Source organism: Passer domesticus, chromosome 19 (genome assembly GCF_036417665.1).
Source record: "Passer domesticus isolate bPasDom1 chromosome 19, bPasDom1.hap1, whole genome shotgun sequence".
NCBI lineage: Eukaryota > Metazoa > Chordata > Aves > Passeriformes > Passeridae > Passer > Passer domesticus.
The window spans coordinates 12,808,103-12,823,409 of NC_087492.1; the positions used below are offsets into that span (position 1 = coordinate 12,808,103).

Here is a 15,307-nt window from a genome sequence, read left to right on the forward strand (position 1 = left end):
AGCTGTGTCAAGACTCTGGAAAGAGTCACAAGTTTTCATTATTTTTAGCATTGAGTATATTTTCTGTATTCTTCAGTATAGTATAGTATTCTTTAATATAATATAGCATTATAAGGTAATAAATTAGCCTTCTGAGAACATGGGAGTCAGATGCATCATTCCTCCCTGCCACAGGGGTCCCTGCAAGTACAATACCCCCATTACCCAGAATATTAATTAATGATTGAGAATTAAGCCATGAGGAAACCCAGGGGGCCAAAGTTGGGTCTCATTTTCCCAAGGCCACACTGGAACTCCAGCAATCATAGGAGCTCCTGGGGGTTTGTTGCAGGCAGCAGGTGCAGCAGGGCTGATGATGGTGACAGCAGGGCTCCGGCTGCCCGCCAAGCCCTCACATTGCCCTGCCAGGTGTGAGGACAGCTATTTATAGCCCTGCACAGGACACTGATGCCATGGAGGGGCTGCTATAAAAAACAAGTCTCCAAAAAGGTCTTGGAGCAGATGCTGCTGTGAGATCTCCACGATGAGGCCTGGAAATATCCCAGCTGGAGTCACTCAGATTCACCCAGGTCCTGTTGCATGGCCAGCAAGCCAAACCACCTCCTGTGGAGAGAGGAGGGTTCTCCAGGGAAAACAGCATCAGCCCATTGCCAAGAGCCTCCAAGCCCTCAAACCCATCAGGATTTCCCTGCACAGCAGTATGGGGCCTGGATGGAACACTCCCAGTTCAGATCTGGAGTGAGAAGCAGGATGAAGACACCCAGGAACCCTCATTGTCCAGCAGAAACAAGCAAAGCTTCGGCCAAACCCTTTGTGTGACAGCTGTGGTCATGAGCCCTGGCACATCACTGCTCCAGCCATGCTGCGCTTGGAGCTCCAAGTGTCCCTGCTGGGCTGCTGGAGATCAGGATGGGGGCCTGGTACACAGCAGCAATAATCCTTACTGCAAGCATGGCTCGGGTTGCAAAACACACTCCAACATGAGTGAATAGGCTTTGGGGGGTAGCCAGGCCATGCTACGGCAAAAGAGCAGAGACATCCCAGCTCCCCATCTCCTGCAGATAGTCCCTCCAGGGGTACCCAGTGCCCCCCTGAATGGAACAGGGGGGTAAGTGTCACAATGGCACCCTGCACAGGACAAGGAACAAGGACTGCTCCCCACTCCAGGGGCAGGCACAGCACAGCTCTGTTCCTTGTCCTTGGAGAGCGTGACAACACACCAGCACCATCCCGGAAGCTGATCTGATCCTGACTCACCATTCCTTTACGCCACAGCTCCATTTGTGCTCCAGAGATGTCCAGTGGTAGTTCTAGGAAGGCAGAGGAGAGCCATATCAGACAATCCCACACCAACACAGGGACCAACAAAGAACTCACACAAGCCACATTTACAAACACAAGTACATAATGTTTATTCTTAAGTTTCCAATTTATTACAAGTACAGCCCTTTGCAGAAACCCCCTCCCCCCAAATGACACTGATTTTTAGAAAACTTGCAGTTCCAAAGGTTCCACCGTGTAGGACCTGCAGGAAATGATCTCTAGGAAACAAGACAAAACAGCCTCTGAAGGGATGTGCGAGATACAAATGTCAGTGCTATTCTGTGGGGCAGGGAGTGAGGCTGAGGAGAGGGAAGGGGCTGGAAACTTGCCTCATCTGCAGTCATTGCCAGTCCAGAACTGAAAACAAGTACCCATTAAAAAAAAACCCCAAACCTAAAACATTCACAAAACTAGGCTGAAATTTGTAACTGATTATTCTTTTCTTCTCAAATCCCAGGAGACACAACAACTGCTTCTGCTTTTCTGTTACAAAACCAGCACTGAACAGCCCCATGGCCCATTTATTCCACATCAAACAATTCTGGGATAAGAAGTTCAAGCCCTGATTGTATGATCCAAACCTGTCATGATGGAGAAAAGAGAGAATGAGAAAACAAACCCTCTTCTTAGGGAAAAGTCAGCATCTGGGGCAGCAGGAGCTGATGCTGGGCCATGGCACAGGAGCAAGGGTGTTACTATGGAAAGTCGTGAGAGAGTGGCTGAGAGAGACTAGGATCTCCCTCTCGCCCCGCAAAGTCCCCTGATGTAGGAAAATGAGTTTTAAAGAGGGGGAAAATATAAAGCAAACATGATTTTATATAAACTGTACATGTGCCAAAGCAAGACAAGGGTATCTTACAGGTGTTCTTTGTACAAGATCACAGCTAGAAACGAAGCCACTTTCAACTAAAAAATTAATTTAAAAAGTTACACAGCACATTTCTGCTTCTCCCCTGGCCTTGGAACTCTCCTTGGGCTGCGCAGACACCCACACTCTCCAGTTTGCTGCTGGCACTCAACAGGGCTGCATGACGGCATGCAGGTCCAGGGGAGCAGGGAGCCTCCTCTTGACACGTACAGGTGGGGAGCTGAGCTCAGAGCCCTCCTTGGACTGAGACCTCCAAGGGCTGCTCCCCAAGGAGAGGGGAAAGCAGGAGCACCTTGGAGCAGTGGTGTTGAGATGCTGGTGAAAGCCAGACCGCAGTACACCTAAGTGCTTGCTCGCCCCACACAGCCCAGAACTCAGGGTCAGAATTAACACCATATATATATATATAGGCAAGCCTGAACAGCCCATTGGCCTGATGGCACCCAATTCTTCTGCAGAGCAACACGATCACCCCCTGCACCAGCTGGAGGCTGGTGTGCTCACATGACTGGCAGTAGATGGTCCCACCATGCTCTGGCTGCTTGCAGAGACAAGGAAGCAATTCATTCCAGGAAACCAACAGTGCCTGAGCTGGAGCAGGCTGGTGTTCCTCTGCCTAGCCAAGCTTGGCCAGGCCCTCCCCTTGCCCTCCCACCTTCCCCTCCTGGCAGGACAGACTCAGGAAGAGCTTTGTAGATTTTGGAGGAAGCATTAAGTCATCGCCACTCAATGGATGACCAAATACTTGAGGAAATTGCAGAAAAATTAAAACTAGGATGGGCCCAAGGGAAGGCTGGATTAATAGAGAAGTGCCCAGTGCTTCTCAACTCCCTACAGACAACCCATCCAACTGCCTGGCAGCACCAGAAGGCCTGCTCCAGTTCTGGCTCTACCCCTAGCCTCCCCATCCCTCATTTCTTCCTCTTCCGCCCCTGGGAATGTTCAAGGGGCTCTGACTCACTGTCCCCTTCCTGCTCCTCCAGTCCCTGGCACCTGGCAGAGAGCTTCTTGCGTTTCCTGCGTGCATACGTGTGGCCTGGCAGGTGTTTGTGCACCATGTCAATCAAACACTGCTCTGTCTTCTCCAGGCAGGACAGTACGTGACTCCCATTCTGGTTGTAGCGCTCGGCATTGGAGAACACCTGCTTCATGTCGGAGAGGAACTCCTGCACAGAGCGGTAACTGCCACAAGAGCACTTGCTCTGCATAGTCTGGAAGTCCATGGGGTTGCTGATGACCTCAAAGTAGTCTTCAGCTTCCTCTGTGGTCACTGGCTCCCTGCCAAAGGAAGGGCCACAGGGATAGGAAGGGAATGCCAACCCTGGCACCACAGCAGAGAAGTGGGGTCCCACCACCCCTTCACCCCTGTGGCACCCCTGACCTGCAGCCCCATGGTGGTGCAACAAGCCCAAGCAATACCTCTACAATGATACAGATACATCAGCCCTATGGCACGGGAATGGGAAGCACAGGAGCCCAGGGAGCTGTTTCAGGCATGGGGAAGGTCCATGTGGAAAGCCTCCCTCAGTCACCTCAGTGCTCCAAAAATCCTGGGGGCAGTAGAGAACACCTACCTCCTGCATCAGCCCCTTGCCTGCCACCTCAGAAGGGCACCATGTCTTCAGCAGAAGACTGAGAACATGGTGGTTTCTTCTGGAGCAGCTTCTTCCCAGATAGGGCTCCAAAAGCAAGTCATAAGTCTCCCAAGTGGATCTGGCAGGACTGCACCACAGCCCATATCCCCACAGCCTGTGGCCAGTCCTGCCCAGAGAGGAGGAAGACACCACTTGCCCTCACCTGAAGGGCCAGCTGAAGCGGTACTTGATCAGCTTGCTGAGGATTTCCTCACACTTCTGCAGCTCAAGGTTCTGGCGACGTGCTGCCCTCTTTGTCTGAAGGACCTGCCCACACAAAAGGTGTTGGTAAAAGGAGGGAACTGCTACAGGCTTTGGGGTTTGGCTAACAGCCCTGAGGCCAAAGGAGCTAGTTCTTAGCACAGCCAGGACATTTCTTCCGTCTGAACATGGCGAGGGGCTGGCACCGGCTCCCCAGAGCAGCTGGGGCTGTCCTACCTCCAGAAGTGTTCAATGACAGGTAAGACAGGGCTTGGAGCAACCTGGTCTAGTGGAAAGTGTCCCTGTGCATGGCAGAGGGGTTGGAATGAGATGCATTTAGGACCCCTTCCAAGCCAGGCCATTCTGTGATTATGACATACAGCAGCCGCTTGGGTTCAGGACAGTAGCTTCATTCAGGAGCTTGGTGGGAACAGCTCACAAACTGCTCAGCTCTCCTCTGGTAGCAGGTGGCTTTTTCAAAATAAGTTCAAAGACAATATGGCCACAGCAAGCAGCCAAAAAATAAATGCCAGCAATATGGAGAATGTGAATGCCTTCTCTTGAGCTTGCGGCGGGCAGCACCCAAGGCAGACGGAGAAGCACTTGTGCTGCTGCTCTGCCCTGGCAGGGGTGACTGTGCCATTTCAAATGCCAGGGAACAGCTGGTGGCCCAAGCACTCTTGTCCCCATGCAGGCTCAGCAGGAGGTCACTAATGTGCCCAGGGACCCAGGTCACACCCAGCACGGGGACATCCCCATAGCTCCCAGAGCACAGCTTGTGGGTCATCACTGCTGAGGAAACACTGAATGACAGGAAGGCTCCACAGCAGAGGGTACTCACTATTTTGACCCAGCTCCGATCTCTTCCCAGGACAAATGATAAATCCTGGCAAAGTCCTCTTCTCTGAGCCAGTGTGCTGTTCCAGTAAAATTTTCCCCACTGGAATATCCCTCTGTGCTGGCTGTGGCTGTCTATGCTGGGTTTGCTTGCCCTCCAGTGTATAACACAGACCACAAGCATAGCCCCCCAGACCTAGCATAAGCACCACTGAGTCCACAGTCCATGAGCAAGGAGAGTGACAGGATACACCAACACCACTACTGCTGGTCACAGGACAGACAGCAGATCAGGGCATTGTGACGTGGTTGTGGGGCTGGAGTAACCTCATGTATCCCCTATGGCATGTGGCTCCCCAGAATCACTGCAGCTCCCCCCACCCAGCACACATAGACTGCTCTGTGCAGGAGCCCATAGTTTTATTCTTTAAATATCAAGTGAAACCTAAACCAGCCAAATTATGTCCTGGAAGTCAGGGAGTGACCATACAGACAACAACTGTCATAAAATGGCCAAGGCTGGGGAGCAAGGGTCCAGCATTACTGGCATTCTCTGGCCATCCAGGACCCCCTCAGTTCCCCCACCTCTCTGCAGAGACACATGGATACTATTTAAAACCCTTTAACAAGCTGCAGGCTGCCTGCTGCTCAAGGGGACAATGTGTGAAAGCGGCTGGGCAGGGATGCCTGGCATATCTGTGCTCTGTCTGCAGCAGGCCCCTAACGATATGTATCCTTTTTTAACCCAGCCCAACCCGAGCTTTCACTAGGATTCAGGGTATTTCTCTGCAAAGGGATGGGAGGAAGCATGCCACCTGTTTGGTTTATAACTCACGATGTGAGTGGTCTCCAGGAAGAAGTTTGGCTCTTACCAGCTCATCGATGTCTGCACCGTTGACAGGTGCCGTGCGCTGCCGGGGTCCCTGCACAGGGTGCAGAGTCTGCTTCTTCCTCTGGTGCCTTCCCTGCCTTGAGGAGTACATGGAGCCCTGCTTGCCACGGGCTGCCTTCCTGGGCCTCACTGAAATAGATAAGCCATGGGCTTAAAGGCCTGGGTGCATCTGGGAGCAGACACCACCTTTTGCCTCCCACACTAGGCTGAGCTTCACTCAGGCTGGTGAGCCCAGGGACCACCCGGCCTCATCTCAGCTACACTCTCACACCTTCTACAGAGGGGATCTGTGGGTCATCACCACCTGCCTGAAGAGGCCATGGCTAGCAACACCCTGCTGCTAAAAGGGTACTTCACACACAGCAGATCCTCAAGCTCCAAGGGAATACTGGGAGCTCCTGGATCACCCACTGCAGGCCACAGCAAACCCCTCTGCCTGCAGCACCAAGAGACCCCAACACATCAAGGCTTGAGGGAAAGACAGGAAAGCAATGCAAGGACAGACAGTTGTCTCAAACAGCAAAATACCCTCTAAAAGCACTGGGAGCAGAAACCTGGAGTTTCCTTGGTTTCCTGCTGCCCCTTTGCTCCTCAGTTGTGGAGATGGGTGCTTTTCCAAGTGGCCCACACAGTGGGATAAGCCCCCCGAGAAGGGAACTGTGTGCAGGGGGAGTGTCAAATTACTGCAGTTGGGAGCTGCTCCATGTGCTTCAAGTGGGAAACAATGGGATTTTATTCCCCAAGACTTGGGGCTGCCACATTACATCCTACAGAAATGCACTTGCCTGTGTGTGTCTGCTCTCAGAGCTCCACACTGGTGGCAATGCGACCGTGTTGACGCACTCCTTGTCTTAAATTTCTCCCTTGACCCTCTGTACGAGGAGAATGTGTTTGCCTTCCCAAGTCAAAGCCCTTCCACCTGATTCCAAGTCCTTGAGCTGTATCCAGCACACTGGATACCTCAGCTGCAGCCTCTGATCCAGCCCTGTCCCATAAATCATCATGCTGGGCGTGCGGCAAGGCCGCAGGACATCCACCTGCTGTCACTCTGCTTGTGTGTCAAGCGTGCAGCACGTGCTAAATGTCTGACAATCCAACATTCTAGGTTAGATCCCTCAGGATAAACACCATGAGGATCAATGTGATTTCTCTATTAAAACAAAAGTTTTCCATGGTGACCTTTCCATGTTAATGCTCTCTAAAGCCAGGGGTTGCATTTAGCACTTTATTTTTAGTGACCATAACCCTCTTTTGCCATTGTTTGGAAAGTCTGGCTCAGCTCCTGCCTTGGCCGTGCAACACAGGCTAAACACACTCCAAGTGTGGACATGGATACACCGCAGGACAACAAGCAGTTTGCACAGCCGTGGTATCAGTGAGCCTCCCTGAAACCAGAATAAAGTAAAGGAATCGAGGCTCAGGCCTGGATGGAAACCCTCAAAAGAACATGGGATAATCCTTTGAGTCCCAGTCTCTGGATTCCATCTGCCCTATTTAAGACAACCTGTATTTAATGTTATGTCAGTCAAGGACAGTTTGACAGAAAGCAAATGCTGGCATAGTGTGCCATTCCCAGACTGAGCTTTTCAGTGCAGCAAGTTGCCCAACTGAGACTGAAACTAAAGTGGATACATATACTAATGTATATGTATATATATATTACTATATACATATATATACACTATATACACACATATATACACTATACTACTACTTCACATAGGTGAAGAAGCAGACATTGAAGAATCTAGAAAACAGTCTTTTATTCCTCCCAGCTGCCATGGGAGCATCCCAAGTGGTCTCTGTATGCGATCAAAGGATGCTGGTGGTCCAGCCCACACTACACCTGAACACTGTGCCTTCTCACTGGAATAAAGAGAGGAAGTGCTAGTCCTCCTATTTCAAAATGCCTCCTTGCCAAACCACCAGAAGTCCTGCACTCAAGGGGGTTATGAAATGGTGGGAAAAAGAAAAGAAAGAAAAGGAGGCTGTGGTGAGAGCTCCCATAAGCAATTAAACAGCTTCCAGTGTACAACAAATCCTGTAGGTGCAGAGACTGACAATCCCACTGCTCTGCAGGATCTGCTGACCCCCCAGCCCACTGCAGTGTCTACTGACCCCTCTCAGCCCTCAGAACAGCATCATCAGTGTCCCCAGGGAGTGACTGGGCAGTGAGCCATTTCAATCATTGCTAGTGCTGACCCCATCACAAATGGCCAAGGGTTTACTCCAGTTCCCCAGGTAACCACAGCACAGCCACAGCCTTTCCCTGTGACATCTCCTAGGCCTATACCTGATCTGCATGAGGAAAAGCACAAATCCTAAAGAGGATCCATATTTCTGATACTGAAGGCAGGAGGGTTACTATTTTCTGTTATTTCCCCACACAATCAAAGCCTTACATTTTAGTCCAGCAACTTCATAGTCTTCTTCCTCCTCCTCTTCCTCCTCAGCATCTGGCTCATCAGAAGCTTCCTCACCTTCTTCACCTTCATCTTCAGCAGAATCCTCTGCATAGTTCCTAGAATAAAGCAGGTGTATGTGTTTGTGGTACAAGAGTCTGAGCATCAGTGGCCCCGGGGGCCCTGGTATTGTTTGGGCCGTACAACAAACACCAGGCTAGCCGAAAGCAGCTTGCTGTATTCCAGAATATCAAGTTATAGCTACAGCTCAAAGGGCACTTCCTCAGCTAAACATCTGGACTGAAAATTCCCAAGAGCTGAACCTCTGTATTTTTTGGTATTCTAGGCACCATGACCATGGGACAGGGGATTATAAGACTGGGATTGCTGTGTAATTACTCTTCCCTGAGAGGACGATTTGCCATTTGCCCGGGTCTGCAGGCCTGGCCGAAAGAGTTTCAAGAGGGGCTCTTTTTCCTGCTGGAATATTTTCCCTATACTTAAGGAAACAAATTGGTGTCCTTACACTCTGGGAAACAGATTGGTGAACAGAATGTCAGGCTTCTCATGTGCTGAAGTCAGAAGTCACGCAGACTCCCTGCCCAGCACATTCTGGCTTCTCATCTGTGACTGTTCAATCATTCACAGAATCATAAAATGGTTGGCCCTTAAAGCCCATCTTCCTTCAGTACCCCTGCCATAGGCAGGGGACACCTCTCAGAGCAGGTTACTCCAAGCTCTATCACTTCCAGAGATGGGGCAGTCACAGCTTTTTTAGGCAATCTGTGCCAGGGCTTCATCATCCTTACAGGGAAGAATATCTTCCCAAACAATATCCAATTTAACCCTGCCTTCTGTCAAGGAAGAATGTCAAGGAAGCCATTCCCCCTTGTAAACAGTCTCTCTCCATCTTTTTTGTGGGCTCACTTCAGGTACTAAAAGGCTGCAATTAGGTCACCCCAAAGCCTTCTCTTTTCCAGGCTGAACAATCCAAACTCTCTCACCCTTCCCTAATTACAGAGGTGCTCTATCCCTCATATCAACTAGGTGGCCTCCTCTGGACTTGCTCCAACAGGTCGATGCCCTTCCCGTGCTGGGGTCCCGGAGCTAGAGAGAGCATTGCTGGTGGGGTCTCATTTAGACCATTAAAAACCAGCATGCACAGGAAAAAGGGGACACAGGCAAAGCTGCTGTGGGAGTCTAAATCCCCTGAAGAAAGAGGATCTTGAGCAACAAAAGGAATAAAACTTCCAAAGCACAGAGAGTATAAGATCTGCCAGGCTGACATTCTTTTCCTATCTCAGCCAGGAAGACAAGAGCAGAAAGCAGAAAACAGGACAGGTGTTCTCCACCTGATGGCTCTGGGCCAGAAGCTGAGCAGCTTGCAGGTGAATTTGCCACATCAAAGTAACTATGAACTCAGGCTACAAGAGCTGCCTTTAAGCCCTGTCATTTCTGTACAAGCCTGATGAACTCTCAAATGGTGTTCAGGGAGTAAGTAATACTTTCAAGGCCGTACACCACCTGCACGGTACTGGCTGGCACACCTCTATTGTGCGGCTCCTCTGTCAGGGAGGATCTGCTCCCTGCTTCTGCATCAGGTGCCACTGGATAGCCTCACCTCACTGATATAAGGGGAGATGTAGCACAGTTACCACAAGCAAATTACACTCACTAAAATCCTTAAAGTCCAGCTTGCAACTCAAAAAACCAATCTAACCCCATGCTGTCAGGAGGCAACTACTCGTATTTGCCACACTTCCTCAAATCACATTCCCTTTGTCAAATTATAAACTGTTTTGCTGTTTTGCTAAGGTTATCAGGTACAGAAAACCATCAGAATGGCATTTTGACTTGTCATAGCGGAGCAGGGATTGAGCTGCAGCCTGGAGTAATGTCTGCAGTAATCCAACCCAAGGACCCACCAACTACATGAAGAAATAACCCAAGCAGATGCTCAAAGAAAACAACAACCCTTAGTGTAACTAATTTTGGTGGGTGTTTTGCCTATGTTTTCATTTCCAAACCCAAGATATTTATTGAAACTCATGAACTTGTAATGCATCAGTAAAATATGTGTGGTGAACTTACATCCTGAAACTGCTTTTCTTCAGTTCCAGTGCTGCTTTAACTGGGTGATTTCAAACCTTCTAAAGGGGTTTTGCTCCAGGCTGGTTTGGGTCTTGTGAAAAGAGGCCCAGGACTGTGCTGTGACAAGGCTACGGACAGGAAGGTCACTCACCTGCTTCGTGAGCTGCGCCGGGCTGTCGAAGGCTGGCACGCTGGGCACTGCCATTCCCCATCTGGGATCTCATAGAGTGCCGGCCGCAGGCAGAACAGGTGGAAGGCCTTGTTACACTCATCACACAGGATCAGCTTGTCATCCTCACCTAGGAAAGTGCAAATCGCTTGTAACAAGGCCACAGCCTCACTCAACCTGAGAGGGAGAAGCTGCTGCAGTGCTGGAGGTCAGGATTAAGCAAGAGAAAGATGCAGAGTCCCCTCTGAGGGCAGGGACCCTTTCTCTGATGGCCTTCCTTGGGGATCCTTCTTTCTGCCCCACCACTATATTTATGAACAGCAGCATTTAAAAACCAACAAACCAATGCGAAGTCCCTTGTCCTGTGAAGATTTCACTGAAGGCAAAGATAGAAATCTGTCAAAGAGGTTCCACTCAGATAAACATGGGGAAAGTTTGCTGCAAACAGGGCCCCAGAGCCGTAAGCTAAAAATGGAGCTATTCTGCTTAACCTACATGGTATCTTCTTTCTACTCAGGGTGACAAGGCTACACTGAAAATCAGTATGCAGCAGGACTAGTCTCTCTCTGTGCCTCCCACTGATGAAGGGAAACAGGGAAACAATCCTGAGCCAGCTTTCTTTTACTAAAGTGGAAAAAGAAAGTGCAGAGGGCTTGCCAGCTTGTCTAACATCTCAGTTCTTAGCTTCTGTGAAACTATTGTGCTGGTCTCAGGTGAGCCCCCCCCCGCTACTTTTGCCTAGAAACTCTTCTCAACAGCAGGTAGGGTAGTTTTGGCAATGGTCTGGAATACCCCTGAGGTTCTGCAGTGAAGGCAGATTTTGCACCAGTTCAGCCCTTACTTCCCCCTAAAGGAATGAATGGCAAGCCTTGCTGTAAACAAAAGTTGCCCAGCAGTCCTCCTGCTCTGCCTGCCCTCATTTTCCACTAGTTTCAGCAATATAAAAGTGGTGAGGCAGAATATACCACCAAGCTCTTTTCTCCAGGCTCCCGTCCAAGAGGAGAGGTTATGGCAGAACAAATAGCAGCACCTGATCTCTGCTGACACCCCTTCTACTTCCCCCTTCACTTGGAAGACTCTGAAGTCCTTCATTCTACAGTGCACACAAAGAAAAGTATGCCCTCATCACCTGTTTGGTGACTTTCCCAGCTCACTGAGTAGTTCTGCTGCCACTTTGGCATCAGAGCAGCAATATCCCACCCCGCTTTTCCCCATAATAACCTTTCCAACCCCTCCTTGCTTGCTCCTTCTCTAAAAGGGAGATCAATGCTGCTGCTGACTGTAAATCCTGACATTCAGAACTTAAAATACAGTCATAGTCAGAGTGACAGCCTACAAGGACACATCACCTAAGCACAGCAGAGAGGTGACAACATCCAACTGTTGCACAGGCAGAATTCTGCAGATAGGAATGCGTACCTTTCTTGCGACACACCTTGCATCTGGCATTCTCTGCTGACATATCCCACTTGATACAGGCATCCAGCATCCCCAGCAGTACATGCATACGGGAGAAGGTCTGGGCCTCACGGATTGCTGTCTTCCACTTCTCCATGGCTGAAGCAACCTGCAGACAGACCTAACATCTTACAATGATGCACAGACACAGCTGCCTTCAGTCTAAAGATGTTTTTATAACCCTTAGCTGGGACCCTTCATAACCAAAGTTCAACTCTGGTATTGCTTTCCTTCTGTGTTACCTCAGCAGTTCTGGTTGTGGTTTATCCATATTCAGTCTCCCTGGATCAGACAGTTTGCTCTTAACAGTCAACTGTTTTGCATTTCACAGTCAGGTTGAATCACTATATGTGAACTCCACTAAATTCTTGCTCTGAAGGTCAAACCCAAATAATCAGCGGGCTAAGAAAATAAAAGGCAGAAACCTAGCACTGTAAAATATGGGAGGAAAGTTGTGGAACAGCTGGCAATCACAGTGGAAGGAGGATTGAAGCGGCCTGTGCTGCCCTCCAGTGGGTACCACACAGGCATGTGGACCTCAGCAACACACCCATGCAGTCCCTGAGCTTCTCAGGTGGCAGAGGGAACCCTGTGCCACCAGCTATAATCACACTGCACAGGCATTTGGACCGTCCAATATAAAACCAGCTGCTTCCCTGAGACACTATGGCCTCAGTTAATCAGAAATCCCAGAAACTGGGAATGCAGATGACAGCATCAAAGCCAAGCCCTGCACCAGGGCAGCTGCCAGGGTCTGCACAGAACAAGGCCAATGGGAAACCATACACCCAGCTCAAGAGGTTTGCAAATACCACTTTGATAAATCCAAAATGCAGCAGGACAGAAGTTATGCAGAGCCATGTCCTCTCCAATAATAATCTTGTACTCTACAAGAGTGAGGCAATGGCCCAGACATGACAGGGATGTAATAGGCCTTTAACTAATGTTCTTCCACCTCAGAAGAATGAAAAAACAGTGAAGTGTCAGATGGGAAAATCTAAACTCTGCAGCTGACAGCAATTTGAGAGCCAAAGAAAACTTGGGAGTTTTGCAGAGTTGCACATTCTCCTCTGCCTGAATTTAAGGAAGCACAGCATATATTAGATGCTTGGAAAAACACACAAACTGTTCTGAAATGCCAACATCCCTACTGCCATGTGGATCCCTACATTTGCTGGTGTGGATTCTGGAGAACCACTGGAGACAAACGTAAAGCTGCCCAGCCCACTGTGGAGGTAACACAGCTCTGTGCTCTTTCTTTGCAGAAAATTTTTAAGGTGCTTCACATATGGTATCACTGAATTTCCAAGGAACTGCTCCATGGGTTTTGCTGTTAACATGCTGGGCCAAGATAAATCTGCAAAAGCTGTTGGCAAGTTTTGCTGAGATATTTCTCCCCAAGTCTGGAATTTAACAAATTTCTAGCCTTACCTCCCAAGCATCAGGAGACTGCTGGCATTTGAGCAGCACCAGTACCAAGGGAGCTCCAGCTGCCAACAAGGCAAAATGAGAGACTGGAGGAAGTTACTTAAATCCCCTCCTTACTGGACAGGAGCAACCAAGCATGGAAAAAAACCCAAAATGCAACCCCCAGAATAAAAGGACAAGTCCTCAACCACATGTCAGCCTCAGAGTGACAGAAAACACCTACTTTGGTAAAGGTAGACAAACCTCCGAATATAAAGGCTCTCACCTGGCACCCTGAGCTGAAACCCCTTGGAACAGCTGAAATTGGAATTGCTTGGTTGTGAAGCTGCTTTTTGAGGGATTGTCTGCAGGTGCAGACTGACTCTCCCCTTGCACAGACTACTGCACGCGGGTCACAGGGGTGATAAGCCACCCATGTTCTTCACTCTGCTCACGCTGTAGTGATACAATGTCATGCTGCAAAGAGGTCATATATTCCCTGTCCTGTTCTGTGACAGTCCAGAATGCTACTGCCACTGGAAATGGGAATGTTTTGATCAACAGAGGCACCAGCCTGATTTTCAGAAGCAGCCACAAGCCAGGTCTCACTGCAATCCTTTGCCACTCAGCAGTGTGAGCTACAGCAATGCAGCTGAGCCAGCAGGAACCCTTAGTACAGACAATTATGTCAGTAAAAGGGTGCCTGTTAAGCCATAACTTGTTTCTCACAGGGAAAATGAGACATATCCATACCACAGGGCTGCAATTCTTCCTCTAAAGTCTCGAAGTACATTGAGTATATTTTTCCAGTGTGGCTATGCTGTATTTTACCTCCTATGTGCTCACAGTGCAGTTCTGACTCAAAAGGCTTCATAATTCCTAGCCTATGCAGGAGATTTTTCTTCAGAACAGTCTGCCTGGCAGTCAGGGATTTTCCTCAGATAACTGTATCTAAGAAGTAGGCTGCTCTTTCAAGGTCATCTGTAAAGGTTTTCTGCTTTGGCAAAAAGAAAGCTTATTCCAGAGAAACTGAGGTTAAAAAAAATTGCCAAATCAAACAAACCAACAAACACCCCCAAAAAGTTGAACATTGCTTGTAGCACCACAAAGGTCTAGAAAAGTCTGAATTAGATAGTAAGCACTGTACTGCATAAATAAATGCTCCAGAGAGACTGGCATGACACCAAAGCCAGTGCTTGCAGGGGGAAAACCTGCACAATAGCATACTGGGACTGTGTTGCGGTAAATCTGATGCTACCCTGAATATGCCCTACAGGTACACCCCTCAGGGTTACAGCTCTAAGGCAGACTGGAGTAAGGCACAATATGGTGCTGCTGTAGAAACAGGAATGTGCTGATCCAAGTCCTTTCTGCCTCAGACCTCACCGATTTTACAGCACTCCATTTTGCTGTGAGCTTTCAGGACACAGCATCCTCCCATTACTGGAAGATTTAAAATTAGCAAAGTTTAAATACCTCAGGACAACTGAGGAATGTGAAAATTTCTAGCACCTATCCAAATTATCCCACTAACACAGCAACAGCACAGCTTAGCAAAGACCTGATGTTCAAATAAGCATTCAGCATATAGTGACAGGAGCTTTAAAAAAAGCCCCACAGATCCACACCAAAGAAACTGCCTCCAGCCTCAGTCACAGATTCCCAGAAAGGTTTGTGTTGGAAGGGACTTTAAAGCTCATCTCATTTCAACTCCTCTGCCACAGGCAAAGATACCTACCACTAGATTAGGTTGCTTCAAGTCCCATCCAACTTGGCCTGAAACACTTCCAGGGATAGGGCAGTCACAGCTTCTCTGGGCTACCTGTACCAGGGCCTCACCACTCTTACAGGAAAGAATTTCTTCCCAATATCCACACTCTCACCCCACTCTCTACCAGTGCGAAGTCATTTCCCCTTGTCCTGTCACTACATGCTCTTGTAAATTAGTCTCTCTCCACCTTTCTTGCCTGCTTCCTTTAGGTAAACACAGGTGAAGAAATACTATTTTTCAAGTTGGGACTTTCA

The 15,307-nt window shown here is 49.0% G+C and overlaps 1 protein-coding gene across 3 annotated transcripts in view; it reads right to left on the bottom strand.

Annotated features, from left to right (window-relative positions):
* Nucleotides 1–32: 32 nt before the first annotated feature.
* The window catches only part of BAZ1B (bromodomain adjacent to zinc finger domain 1B), a 44,460-nt gene continuing 29,185 nt past the window's right edge, over nucleotides 33–15,307 (bottom strand). The window contains exons 14-21 of one of the 3 annotated variants that reach the window (XM_064394934.1): nucleotides 11,837–11,984; nucleotides 10,400–10,547; nucleotides 8,158–8,276; nucleotides 5,736–5,884; nucleotides 3,989–4,092; nucleotides 3,153–3,469; nucleotides 1,258–1,310; nucleotides 33–603 (exon numbers count right to left, since the gene is read on the bottom strand). In XM_064394934.1, the coding sequence (XP_064251004.1) occupies nucleotides 562–603; nucleotides 1,258–1,310; nucleotides 3,153–3,469; nucleotides 3,989–4,092; nucleotides 5,736–5,884; nucleotides 8,158–8,276; nucleotides 10,400–10,547; nucleotides 11,837–11,984 (1,080 nt within the window). In that variant the 3' untranslated portion in view covers nucleotides 33–561. Of the gene's footprint in view, nucleotides 604–813; nucleotides 1,311–1,387; nucleotides 3,470–3,988; nucleotides 4,093–5,735; nucleotides 5,885–8,157; nucleotides 8,277–10,399; nucleotides 10,548–11,836; nucleotides 11,985–15,307 lie in introns of those variants that run through there. The other 2 variants (XM_064394933.1, XM_064394935.1) reach the window with 2 other exon arrangements.